At 48.6% G+C, this 13,796-nt stretch overlaps 1 protein-coding gene across 1 annotated transcript; it reads right to left on the bottom strand.

Moving 5' to 3' along the window:
- Positions 1-948: 948 nt before the first annotated feature.
- LOC104833569 (cytochrome P450 3A29-like) lies at positions 949-13,011 on the bottom strand. Its single transcript, XM_010570303.1, has 13 exons — positions 12,941-13,011; positions 11,835-11,928; positions 10,685-10,737; positions 9,453-9,552; positions 8,909-9,022; positions 8,222-8,310; positions 7,469-7,617; positions 6,837-6,964; positions 6,413-6,491; positions 5,258-5,418; positions 4,823-5,049; positions 3,217-3,379; positions 949-1,044 (listed from the first exon to the last, which is right to left on the bottom strand). The coding sequence occupies exons 1-13, from the start codon at positions 13,009-13,011 to the stop codon at positions 949-951; spliced, it is 1,524 nt and encodes a 507-aa protein (XP_010568605.1).
- Between the last annotated feature and the right edge of the window lie 785 nt (positions 13,012-13,796).

Below are 13,796 nucleotides of genomic sequence, written 5' to 3'. Positions count from 1 at the left end.
CCTAGCAAGACTGTCCAGCTCTCAATAGCCAAAGGCAACACCTTCTTCCAGACTAGGGTTCTCCAGGACATCTGAAGGCTCTCAGTGCTGCACCCTGCGTCATTATTAATTCAGTTAAGTTGGCCTTATGATGGCCTAATATAAATCAGAGACTAAAAGGTGTCATGATAGCAGTATAGATGGTGCCTGTGTTGACAGTCCCTTCTATTGGAGATGGTTGCATGCCCGCGGTAAAATATGCAAACAATCAGGAAACACATGAGGGGCACTTCTCTCCCACTCTGCAAATCTCAGTCATTAGGGGTAACTGCTTGTCTCTGGGCTCCTCCAGTTAACGCATCTGGACTCTGAATCACGCAAAAGCCACCTAAGATCATAAGAAAAATCTCAATAAATCAGCATCAGAAAATTTGCCGCAGGCGTTCATTCCCACAAGGAGGCAACCATTTTAACACTTCTCAGGGTCATAGCACACAGCTGAGGAAATAGCCCCAGACAACTCTGCATTCCCAGGAGAATAAAACCAGAAGACATACAGAGTCACCCAGCAGGCAGTAGGAACAGGAGCAATGGTAGCATTACTTAACTATGTGCAATTTGCTCTCCCTATCTTGATTTAAATTACACTGCCAGAAGAGACTGACAGTGTCTGGAATCAAATTGCTTAGAAAAGTGCCTCTTCAGAGGAAGAGAAAAAATTGCCCAAATAACTTGAGTGCAAATGGTCTTGCAAAATGCCTATTGTGATCGGGGACAGTGGGATCTGGGGCTAGTTTTCATTAGGATAATGCTCATGTAATTATGCTGGGCTAAACCCCTAATGACCTGTTGTGAAATGGGGGGGTTGCACCACTGACATTTCTACAGCGCACACATCAATCTGGGTCTCCTCTCAAGAGTTGGAGGAGGCACCATCAAGCAAGAGTCTCTGATCGGTTCCTGCTTCCTTCACTTCTCCAGATCGGCGTGGGCTCTGGGGACCATCTTCAGGACGATGGGCTTCTTCGGTTGCATGAAACCTTTCGTGTCCAGAACCAGCGGGATCTTGAGCAGGAGGAAAAAGACCAAAATAGCCACGTAAGCTGGGAAAAAGGACAGTCATGACGCTGACAGGACCCCTACAGCCCACATATGTCTCAGTCACCCCTTGTTTTCAAGGCATTTTCTAATTTACAGATGTACTTATGGCAGGACTATTGCTATTGCTCATGCAAAACAGCTACGAGCTGGGATTTAGTAGCCCTCAGCTCTTGAATAAACCAGTTAGTGAATTCTGGCTTTCACATGGCGTGGTAGGAAGACCTGCACTGATCAACAGGCTGCACGTGGGGGGAAAACCAGCCAAAATCCATCCGGGGAGCCACAGCTAAGGAGGGGCATGCAGTGCCATTTTGCTTAATGCTGAAGTGTCTCACCGCTAAGTGCAGCTAGATCGTAATGGGAGCTGGAGGAGCTATAAGCTCTCCAGGAGGAACAAAACTAAGACTGCTGCTCAGGTGGAGTACCAAAGAAAAAGCATCCTCATACAGAAAAGTGACCGGGCTCCCTTGGGGTGAGCTGGAAATCTCAAGGAAAAGAACATTTAAAACTGGTGTTGGAGGGAGTCATCTTGCAGGGGAGGGAAGAGTGTTTTACCAAGTCTCCTCCATCAATTCGATGCTGCTCATATCCCAGCTCTCCTTCTCCCCATCAGGACAAGGGTAATACACCCCAGCCCGACAAGCTACATTCAAATCCCCATATCCCAATAAGCTTTGTTTCAGGAAATTTAAGCAATGTGGCTCGGGGCCCAGTGTGCCATCAGTGGATGAGTGAGAGGAGGCTGCAGCTTCCATATACGTATTCCAAAGGGATGTTCCGGCATGAATTTTTCCCTCCCGCTCTGATCTGATGTACGTGACATCTTCTGTAGAAAAAAGGGCTGAAAGAGCCCCATAAACCTATGGGCACCAATAATACAATACATATTTAACTTGTCTCCTTTTAATTAAAGGCAGTTGTAAAAAGAATCAATTTTATGGATTGCAGAGGACTAGAAAAATGTCATTAGACTTGGGGGAGGGTGGATAGGTCACTGCATTGTTAATGGACTATTACAGTCTTTCACCTCCAGGTTACTAGTTGAGTTGCAATCTGAATCTGCAGAGATTCCAGCTGAGCACCCGTGCCAAGTAATAATTTAATAAGGATTTTTCGGTTTCTTACAACAAATGTCCTTTGAATACACTTGCTGCCCGCCCCCGCTCCGATTTCCCAAGCTCGCCTTGTGAACAAAAATGTATTAATGGCAATGCCTTTTGCAGCAGTCAATGCAGAAAGCCGGGTCAGGGTTGGAAGCTAACATCAAACAGTGCTGCCTGCCTCTGAGTCATGTTGTCATGTTTTCAGGAGGGCTTGCTTGACATCCTACAATTTCCAACAGCCATTGCATTTACTTTATGTCAAACAGCCCCATCTTGCAGGGCCTGACCCATCAGCACTGAATGCGGTGTTCACAGGGATCCCGGGCAAAACCAAAACGTGGTGGGATCCTGCATAGCCTCAAAGAGGGAGAGGGTTGCCAATTCAAATTTAGCTCGGATTGTTCTTGCTTGAAAATTGTTACCCTTTAGCGACTGCCTGGTGGCCCATAAGAGATGAATTTTAGCGTCTTGGGATCTCTCACAGAGAATAGCCATGTTTGTGTTGCAAAGGCAGCTTTGGAGCGGGCTGGGGGAGATATTCCCTTTCTGCTCTCTAGAGCAGGGTCGTCCTAAGGCAGGTCAAGGCAGACCGGCAGCACACCATGGGGGAGCGAGCACCCCACAACTTAGGTGCACCCAAAGAGAGGCGGAGGACTTCAGGGATTTCAGCCTGACATTTTCCACCAACATTAAATTTCCCTCTGTAGAGGCTTGAAAAAATGTATCAGTAACTTGTGGTGAACCTTTTAAATTAGCTGAGAAGATTTAAATACAGTTATTCCCATACGCCTCTCTAAGCCACAGTGAAATCTTCCTCCCTGATCTCTGTGTGACGTAGTAAAACCCCAGTCTGCAGACAAGGTTCAGCGGTCCTGAAGCTAGTGGTCTCTGAACTCCCTGGGGAAGAGAGGGATTTAATGTGCATGAGAGACAGTTCCCCATTTGTCCTGAGATATAGGCAAAAGAGAGCACGCAGAACCATCTCAGTGGGACTAAAGGGCAGATAATGAAACACATGATCCCATATCCTCACCAGAGTGTCTTCGCAGGTTCTGAATGAGAATTTTTGCAACAGGACAACCATAGCCACTTTCACGATGAGGAGAGCAAACCTCATTCCTATGCAGTTCCTGGGGCCAGCCCCAAATGGCAGGAAGGTGTAGGGGTCAATAGACTCTCTGCTCTCTTTACTGAACCTGATTACAACAAAAAAAAAAAAGTTAGAAAGAGCTACTGTTCCAGGATGTGTCAGCTTTCAGATCTGAAGTGATGAGGGGTCTGGGAAGGCAAAAGCTTTTTGTGTTTCTGTGCGCATTAGAAGAACCCAGCTGAGTCCCTTCTTTCTGTCTCAATAGATACCTTATGCCTCTGCTTTTATCCTGCTGTTTGGAGTTGGTTGTGCATCTCCAGGGGCAACAGGTGAACAGGGAATACCTGAAATATGCTAATGGATTTCATAACTACTCTTTTCTCAGAACTTCCTCTCAGCTCAAAATCTGAACCCAGATTTCAAACCCTAAACCACACAGGTTACAGCTTCACGTCTTCCCTTCAGATCAAAGGACTGAGCGAACACAAAGACGTTCTCCCCCTGCGTGACTAAAAGGAGGGTTGCTTTTGAGACACGCCAGCCATTCCTCTCCTCATCATGAAAAACAGGGAAGAACAATCAGCTTCAGTAATACTTCTTAGTGATCAGTTAGTTTTCACGTCAGAAAGCTTTTCATTCCCGATGCGTGAGGTCCAGGTACAAACCTCAGCCATGCTAAGTCAGCAGTGAAGTGTCTTGCTACTGAGACACCAGCACATCCCTCTGATGAACTCCCAGCAAGGCAAGTGATCCCTAAAGAGCTCCTGCCCAGCTACCCGTGCCCGGTTTGTCAACTGGAGTAAGGATGCAGCTGCTGGAGCAACTGGTGTAACCTGCTCATTGCCAGAGTACTCCCATTTGGGTGGTTCTTTCTGCATTCAACACAAGGTGACCGTAGGGATCCATAGGTGATTTCAGCAGGACCCATCCCTCTCCCTAACTTCTGCCTGGTTCTGCTGCCACATTTTGTCCCAAAGGTCACCGTATCCCCACACCGGGGTTAGCTTCCAGGGGTATACCAACTCCTGGTGCAAGGGCACAGATCTGGTCTTTCTCTCTCTGGACCAGCCCTCAATGTCTTCGTGGCAACCTGAAGACTATCAAGCCCAAGGTCTCCCAGGTCTGCCTTGGGCGATCGCCTCATTTCGCAGGGTCTGACAGTGACTCCTAAGCGAGGATTGTTTCATCACTTGAGTTGAAAAATGAAGTTTTTTTCCTACCCGTCTTTGCCCTTCCACTGCTGATTTGCACGGCATTGTGCCAGTCACCCAATGGCTCTTGTTTTAATATCTGGCCATAAACCCCTCAGTGTTACAGCTGCTGGGAGCTGCTCTCACTGTCGCTCCCTTCAATGCAGTTAATTAAATTCCATGCACAGTTTATGGATGTAGATCATAAAACTCCCCTCACGGTAATGCTGAGACTAGATGTCAGACAATGATAAATGCCTGATTTAAATGTTATAATCATGCATTCCCCACTTTCACTGCCATTTCCACTCCCAGGGCTGAGGTTGAGCGTGCAGCTATTCCCCCCTCCCGGCCCTCACCTCTCAGGCCTGAACTCCTCCGGCTCTGGCCAGTACCCCGGGTCACGATGCAGCACGTAGGCTGGGACCATGACCACCATGCCCTTTGGAATAGTCACACCGTTGAGCTCCACCGTCTTCTTGCAGACCCTCTCGATCCGGCCCCCGGGAGGGAAGAGCCGGAGGGATTCGTTCACCACCATATCGAGGTATTCCATCTGCATGATGGTGTTGTATGTGGGAGTAGCCTGGGGAGAGGAATCAGGACGGCTGTGAACACGGGATTTCAACCAAAACCCCCGCAATGCTTCCCCTTCGGGCATCGGAGACCAGAGGAGGGGAAATCTCAGTGCCAGCACCTCCTGCCCTCTGCTTTTTTTTTCCAACCTGGCTTTTGGCTGAGGGTCTACAAGGCACAGATGGGAACAACCCCAGCATCTCCCCACCCTCCTTTACCTTTTTGGGCAGGTTTGCATCGATCTCATCCTGGAGTCGCTGCTGCACATCAGGGTGGGTGGCCAAGTTATATGATATGTAGCTGAGGGTGGAGCTGGTGGTCTCATAACCAGCAAAGACAAACACAAGAGCTTGGGCCAGAATCTCCTCATCACTTAATGCTGAAAAGAGGCATAAAAGCACATGCAAGAAGCTGAAAACTACAGTGATTAACGCTTGGGAATTCAGGATCCCACTCGTCAGTCTAGGTAATGGTATTCATAACTACTTAACAGTTGGTAAAGGAAACATGCAGCTAACCCTCCGGTACCACGAAGGGGTGGATCTGGCAGTGCTGTACAGGCAGAAAACCGCTGTCAAGTTCAGCAGTGTTACATTGCTTTCTTTAAGAGCAGAATCAAGGTATGTGCAGCCTGAGCCTGATTCAGAAAGTCTCTGCTGTCTTCTGGGACCATGCTCCTGGGCCAAAAAAATAAGGGCACGTGCCAGGAAAAGTCAGAGATTAAGAGATGTCCAGCAGCTCCTCTAAGTCATGAGATGAGCCTTGTGCTGCTGAGGGATTAGTAGCCCTGAGCATAACGTGGCAGTGGTGATAAGGCCAGTTCAGGATTTAACGCTGGTACTGCAGTAGTGTCCAAGCATTGCCAGGGTGCAGCCTGCAGTGCAGGGTGCTGTACAAATACCCTGTCCTGGCACCTCAAAAGTTTACAAGCATCCTGCCTTGATTGAGGTTGATGGATTGGGGCTATGCTTTGGCTAAGCCATTATTTTTTAAATCTGAGAGTTTAACTAGGATGCAGATCAGAGATGAGCTTACAGATGAGCAAGGTACATGAAGCGTATGTATGTGCTTTGTGTGCTTTATGAAATACAGCCACCATCTCTGGCTTTCAGAGAAGATAAAACAAGAAAAGGGAGTAAGGAGATATTCACTCTGTTTGCTCTTTGTTGCACAAACAGACCTCTGGATTTATCCCAGGAAATGGGTTATAATAAAATATGGCTGATGCGTGATAAGCATCATTACAGCCCCACTGCTGAGACCTTGAATCTCCCGTAGGATTAATGACTAAAATCCTCTCCTACTTCATTCCTTTAACCGCACGAGGAACTATCATGCTTTCTGCTAAGAGGAGGACAGATCTCAAGACATACATTTGTACGAGTCGGTCTCAGCAGACTTGTCATGTGAGCTCTGCGAGTCAACCATGAGTTGCAAGAAATCAACCCGGTCCTGGGGAGAAACAGAGGCAGTCAGAGAAGATGTGGGTGGGGAGGAGGAAAACCTTGCCCAGCACAAGCTCCTTGCTGAGACCCCTGCTCCATTCACAGCCCCAGCAGCAGGCTCACAGCTTCAGGGCACTTTGAAGTTCCCACTGGAGACCCTCTGTGAACACAGATACTTTCTCCATATGGAAGCCCAGGCAGGGCATGTTTCTGGCCCTCTCCAGGTCTGGTGAGCTGGGAGCTGTTATGGAGAGTAGGCGATACACCACAGCTTCTCAAGATGCCACCAGGTCCCTCCTGCACTCAGAAGGACAGCACAGTGAAGAGAGAAGGCCACCTGGGCTGGACCCACCGTGCTGTTGCCCTTTTCTCGTTCCTTCTTCATTTTTGTGAAGACGCCCTTGAAGAAGTCCATGACCTTTGAGGGTAACAGAGTCACATTCATCTTTTCCAGCACTGGGATAATGAAGGGGAACAACACTAAAAGGAGATAAAACAACAACATATTTTAGCTCAAAGGGGCCCAAGAAACTAAAAAGCGGCACAAAGCATAGAAAGGAGAGGGGTAAATCTGAACTCTGGCCCCAAAAATTTCTTTTTGTTGTCTTCAGCTCTCTTTCTACCTAACCATGGCTGGCATGCAATAGCACTTGAGAATCTCCTCGGTGTATCCCTCTATGGCCCCAATGCCACACGGAGTGCAGCTCCCTGTGACAGAGAAGCTCTCCATCGCGTCTCTGCCAACAGGGTCTCTGCTTGTAGGAGCGTGCTGCAAAGATGCACATGGGCTATAAAAATCTTGACTGTGGTTTCCCTGGGGAACTGTTTCTACAGATCTGCTACGGTGAACCTAATCCTGCAAGGTGCTGAGCATCTCCCATATGGCAAAGAGGACTCAAAGCTACTAAGGGAGCTACTGGGAAATGCAGGTGGTCACCACCTCTGAGATGGATTCAGGGCTGTATGAGATGAAGTGTGTCATACCTAAGAGTACAAACACAGGGTTTAGGAAACTGAATTTGAGAAATTTCTTAATGTTGGTGATGAAGGGGTCACTGGGGTTGCTCATGGAGTCAATATTCACACTGAAAGAAGTGCTGGCCACCACATCCATGCTGTAGGCTCCAAAAATGCTAGGTAGAGAAGAAGAGAGAGTGAATGAGATGAACCCAACCACAGTAGTGAATAAAAGCCCATCTAGGAACAATCCTTGAGAGAGGGAATCTCTTTTAATCAAGGACTCAGTGCAGAGTCCTAACATACCAGATCCAGTCCTGATCTGGTAGTAACCGTCATTATATTTTCCCAAATTTCCCCCATTGCATTCACCACCCCAATTTTTCTCAGCGTCAAAAACCTAGGCTGTAGTTGGAAAGCACCGAACTGCAGTTTGGGGTAACAAAGACTGTATTCTGATTTCCATCTGTAAAAGAGATTGTAAAAATGACTTCCCAAAATACCACATCTTGTGGGGCTTCTGGAATGGGCCCTACACCTTCCTCAAAATTCATCCCCAGTAAAAAGAAACAGGGAACAGAGCATAGTTACTCTGAGCAGAGCAGAGCAGAGCACAGCAAGCCCACCGCTGAGGAACATGCCATGCCCATGACCACTATGGAGTTTGCCTCTGCAGTCGACAAGGGATCTATGCTGCAGCATGGAAAAGGCTCTGCAGAATGGCCCCTTACCCACACCGAATACAAACTTTTTCTTGTCAGCCCCCCTCCAGCTACTTACTCCTTCATGGTCACGAACTCATCATTAGCCACTTTCTTCTCAATGTTTTTCACTAATTTTTCGCCATAGTGATTAATGATGGGGAACATCTGAAATGCAAATCAAAGCAAAAGGCACTGTCGACTCTTTCACCTCCACCAAACAAGGTTGGGCAGTTCTGCACTGCCGTCTGCCACTTGCCAAGTCTTTGGCTTGTGGAGGAAGGGCAGGCGAGGGGAAGGTACCATTTCCAAGCCTCAGACTCTGCTTTCTCACATCTTAATAACCAGTCCACACAGCTCATATGACTATGAGTGAGCAAGGTTCTCCTCCCAAAATCCACACGCTGCTCCCATTCCAGCTAAGCATCCACTCCAGCTGGGAGTGAACATGGCTCCTGAGGGCATGGAAAATGGGCATCCATGGTCTGAGTGATGTGCTTAGCAAGGAGAAAATACAGGTCATAGGGCCAACAGCCTCAGCTTGCAATACCTTGTGTGCCATTTCATCCCCCATACCCTTCTCCTGACTCTCTCCCCGTGACGGTAGACAGCCATCGTGTTGCTGAACTGCACCCAACGACGCAGGTGCTCAGGGATGTGGTGCTGACAAATGGGGCGACTTCCCCATTTGAGAAAGGTCTGCACTCAGAAATGTCCCAGTCCTCCTCCAGGTATTGATGCAAAGTACCAGTGGCCTCTGCTTTACCTCCTTCAGCTTCCCACTGGTGAAGGTTGGAGACAGTATAGTACGAATCCTTTTCCACTTCTCATCTTCAGCCACAATGAGGGCCGACTCCAGGATCCCGTTCAGACCGAAGTTCTGCACAGGGAGAATGTTACAGCAAAAGGCACACGGTTATACAGGGAGATGGGTGAAGGTTTCCAGCCCCCTTCCACATGACAGAAATACAAAAAAAAACCCCCACCACAGAGTGTTGACTTGGTTCCTAAAGTCATATCAGCTCTACCTCAACCAGCAAACAACAGAAATGGAAAGAAAAGTGTGAGAGGCATAAATGACATCAGCCCTAGGGTACATCCAGGCTGATGTCCCAAGGTCCCAGCCCGAGTGACCTCTACACCTCCCCAGCAAAGTTTTGTTGTTGGTACCATCATTAAACTGGGGAACAACACAGAGCAACTATTTGCTGAAGGGCTCAGAGAAGGAAGACAGAAACCAAGAAGAAACTCCTTCTTCCTTGCTGCACGCGCTCTGCACTGGAGAGCAAAGCACAGCACTAGATACCTACCCGGCGATTAGTAAAAATGGCATAGCACTCTTTCACCAGGATATTTTTGATGAGGACGGGGTCCAAAACGGCCAGCACAGGCTGCCTGCCATCAAAAATCCTAAGCCAAGAGAAATCCACGGTCAGTCCATTGCTCACCGTCAGTTGGAGCAAAAGCAGCCTGCTTTGTCTGTGGCCAGAGCCGTGCACATCGACTGTTGGAGCCCAAAGGGTTTGGGCCAGCTGAGTCCCCTCCGACAAAACAGCCAAAGGGAGGAGGCTGAAACTGTTTTATTATGTAGTAAAACAGGAGAAAGAGAAATAAAGTGCCAAACGCAGACAGCATGAGCATTTCTAGCAATCGTCTGTGGTATTAGAGAGTTGCCAAAGCAGTGAGAGTTTAGATAAAAGGCAGCTTTTGCCACAACATTGATCCCCTGCACTTGGGCTGTCTGAGCTCTGTTTCTGCAACTGGTAGCTGGTGTCAATAAATCCATACCGAATAGCCTGCCTGTGGGGTAAAGAGATTTCCCTGCCTGGCCTACGAGGCAATGAGAGGGGAAAAACTCATCTGTCTCCTCCATTTTCCAATCAACAGAGACAGAAAAACTTAAAAGCCATGGCGTGGGCTAAAGGGCAGGGAGCCTTGGGCCACAGCCGAGGGAAGCTGCCGTCTTCAAGAGGCTTGAGAACATTTAATCTTTCGAAAAAATGTGCTAGGTTTCATGAAGCCTCCGAGGACTTTTTTTGTGCAACAATTTTGCTTCAGTTTGAGAGGTTCTCAATAGAAGCATGATAAGAGGCCCCTGCACAAAACCGGCGCTGTGCAGGGAGCAGGGAGGAGGGAGGCAGGTTGAAAGGTAGCTCGTGCCCTGGCTCTGGGAGAAGCAGGGAGCAAGATGAAAAACACTGCGGCAGCCTGCAGCTTGCTTTCTGCTCAAGACAGACAGAAGAGCCACTTCAAAGGCATGAGGCTCAGTTTGACACCAAGCAGTGGAGGTTATTTTCAAAGCTTATGCAAACAAACGACCCCCCAAACTGGCCACCAGCATCCCAGCCCTGCATGGTATTGAAATCCCAGCAGGAGAGAAGCCTTGGACAGATGGCTGGAGAATTTCCCAGTGGTGAACCTGGATTTTTTTTAAGCTGGAATTACGGTGCTGAGACACGGTGGCAACATACCTCTTTCCATTCTATTTTGGGGCCGTGGAGCACCCCAAACAGGCAGTTTTGTTCTGCAGAAAGAAACTCACCCCCAGATCTTGCCATACTTTTCAAAGCACATCTGATCAAAATTCAGGACTCCCTGCAAAAGAAGAAAGGGGAAACGAACAGTTTGCCAGGGAAGAGTGATCAAAGCAGGTCATAGCTGGCAGCGCGGTGCATCCCATAGACCCATTGTAAGTGGTAGAGGTTGGGGGGGTGCATGGTAGTTCTTAAGAGTCACATGGACTCTTAGGGCACATTTGCACTGGAGGGAAAAAAAAGAGCAGAGAGGAGGGGGAAAAAAGCCCTTTCAACTTCCACTAGCCAACCTGAGCTAAAAATGTAATGAAGACAAGCTACAACAGGGTACACAGTTTTAGCGTGAGCAGAGTAAGCAGGCAGGACTAGATGCCAGGGTGTCCTCAATGAGTTAGAGCTGCTACTGCCTTGTCCTCATGAGATCTTCCACTGCAGTCACTGAACCGGAGTGATGATGGCTTTTTGTTTTGCTTTGTTTCCTTTAAGGTTTTAACTGATGTTACATGTAAGGATGAAACTTATGGGACGCATAACACTCACCATGCATCAACTAAACCATTAGTAAGAGACCATGTGCATGCTCAAGCTAAAACACCTCTTTCACTGAAGCTAATACATTTTATTCTGCATTTGCAGTCAGTTGCCTGGGACCAGCTACTACCTAGTTATTTGGTAAGATTAGATAACTCGATAATATTTGAGTTTTATTTAGTAATCTATTTGTCTGGCTTAGTCTCTGGCTGGCCCAACAGCAAGTGGCTGGATGGGGCATTGCTGGGGCTAATTCAGTCTCTTTGTGGGGATGACACAAAGCACAAAGAACCATGCAGTTCTCAGAAATTAGCAGTCTTAGCCATCTCTCCAATATTTTTTTTCCTTTGTTTCCAATAGAACATCAGCTGCTGGGGAGCAGGTAGAAACCTAGGGAGAAACTAATAACTTAAATTACAAAGTACTTGAAAAACACAGCACACCTCTTCCAGGTCAACCCGAATTTTTGTGTTCTCTGTGTGTCCAAAGAGCTTCCTACCTGAAAGCATAATTTCCATCCAACTGAATCAAGGGCAGAGGAAAGAGATACCCAAAGGATGGGAAAACCAGCACCAGCTACAATTAAATACCTAAGGCAGCTACAGAGCAGCAGCTGGCGGTACTCACATGCCGGTACTCCAGGAAAGTTCCCAAAAACGGCAGAGGCCGTGGCCCAGGAATGCCCAGCTTCTTGAAGGCCTGGAAGGGCCATATCCCATAGCTGCCAAGCGAAGAGCATGTGAGATGTATTTATGCAATGAAAAGAGCAGGCTCTTCATCCTGAGCGCAGCGAATAGCTTAAATAACTGGTTCCTGTCACCCAGAGAAAGCTGAAATTATGGACCAGCAGCAGCAGACCCGCTGAGGATACTCTCTTCCTGCAATAAATGCAGGATCACTCGGGGTACAAGATAATTCTGGGTACCTTTTGATACAAGACGAGGGCTGAAGGGAGCTGCAGCCCAGCCTAGGCAAACACGGTGTACCTGGGCACCTCAGGTCTTTATTCGGGGGCCTCATTTAGTTCCCCAGATCAGACAACTGTCACTCAGCTGACTGAAGGGAGATCTCAGAGAGATTAAGTTCTCAAGCGGAGACCTGCCCTTGTGCTTGTCTTTGCAAAGACCTACTCTGATGCTCAGGTGGTAGAGCCACAGCAGCACAGCAGCCGAGCAGGGACATAAATTACAATAGCAAAATTAAGTTTTTGCTTGTATAGCTCACTACAGCTCCCCTGAGCGACATAAGCAAAAGGGCAATTTTGCCAACGTAACTATTTAAATGGGGGCTTCTGCTGGCACAAGCACATAAGCAGACATAGACATCACCCACTGCCCTGCTCCCAGCTCGCAGAGCACGAGGACACCCCATCTCCTTTGCAGCCAACCAGAGCTTGCTGCGGTTAAAAACATGGAAGCTACTTCTCCTTTGGATCTGCTGAGATAAGCAAAAAAATCGAGAAGTTCCTTTTTTATTTCCCTCCCCGTCCAGCCCAGCTTCCTCCTTCCCTTCCAGCTGGCACAGGGAGGGCACTGGGGAGCCTTGCCAGCCCCTCTTTATCAGCCCTTGGCTCTGCCTTGAAGGTAGCACAGGAAGACCGAGGATGAGTTTTTTAACACTAATTCCTGTTCTTGGGCACTTCACACTGAGGGTGATGGCCCCAGCCCCTCCCCAGCTGCAGGCACAGGGTTCTCCTCCTCCCCGGTCACCCCTGGGGACCAGCCTCTACTTACAGGACCAGGAGGCTAAGAAAAACGATGAGGAGCAGCCAAGTGACAACAGAAAAGTTTGGCAGGAGATCCATCGTGTCTCCCAGCCTGCCCTGAGAGCACGAAGCTCCTGTGAAGCCGCAGCCTTGGCTTATGAATTTTTTTTTTTTTTTCCCTGGCCTTTAGCTGCAGCCACACTCACATGACACGAAGGAGGAGTTGTCTTGTTTGCTCGGTTGCTCAAACTTTAACCCTTGGGCAGGTTTCTCCCTGGATTGGGATGTCAGCAAGATGTGCAGTCCCACAGGTCTTGAGATTGGAAATTGCTGAAAGAACAGTTTTTACAGGAGAAAAAGATAGTTAAGGGCATCAACTTCCTTAACCCCTTCCACCTCTCACCCGAAAGCTGTGAGGTTCACGTGGGGCTGAGGGGGAGCCCCCGGCTGTTCCTGCAGCAGCAGCAGCGATGCTGAACCAGACTCGCTCCCCCTTACCCTCTCCAGTCTCGCTTTTGCCAGCCTCATCGCTTTTATTGAGGGCTATAATCAGGAGGGCCAAGGAACTGCTACTGTCCTCCCACCCAGCCCCCGGGGGGGTTCCTGGCTGTGCAGATAGACCTTCCCTTGTGCCTCCCCCTCCCATCCCCATTTATCTTGTCCTCCCACACTTCCTATACAGGGTCCAGGAGGGAAGGGGACCGGAGGGGACAGACCTGCCGGGAAACACTTGCCCAGGGCTGAAAGGGGTCTGTTGTCCTCTGGCAGAGCCCTCTGGACCTCAGACTCGGTGGGGAGAAGGATATGGTCCTGTGGGGGCACAACCTGTGCTCGCACCTGAGCCTACGGGAGTTCTGCCTGACGTCCCGCTGCACAGATCGGCG

Source organism: Haliaeetus leucocephalus, unplaced genomic scaffold, assembly GCF_000737465.1.
Source record: "Haliaeetus leucocephalus isolate CR32 unplaced genomic scaffold, Haliaeetus_leucocephalus-4.0 Scaffold295, whole genome shotgun sequence".
In the NCBI taxonomy this organism is placed as follows: Eukaryota; Metazoa; Chordata; class Aves; order Accipitriformes; family Accipitridae; genus Haliaeetus; species Haliaeetus leucocephalus.
This window is presented reverse-complemented; position numbering and strand designations above follow the sequence as displayed.

Bases quoted from the DNA above. Each gene is read 5' to 3' on its own strand.
- LOC104833569 (XM_010570303.1), bottom strand. From the start codon at position 13,011: ATGGATCTCCTGCCAAACTTTTCTGTTGTCACTTGGCTGCTCCTCATC. The intron at 7,618-8,221 runs GTAAGTAGCTGG...TTCTCTACCTAG, and splicing joins GAGTTCGTGACCATGAAGGA to CATTTTTGGAGCCTACAGCA. The intron at 6,492-6,836 runs GTGGGTCCAGCC...GTTTCTCCCCAG, and splicing joins GAGAAAAGGGCAACAGCACG to GACCGGGTTGATTTCTTGCA.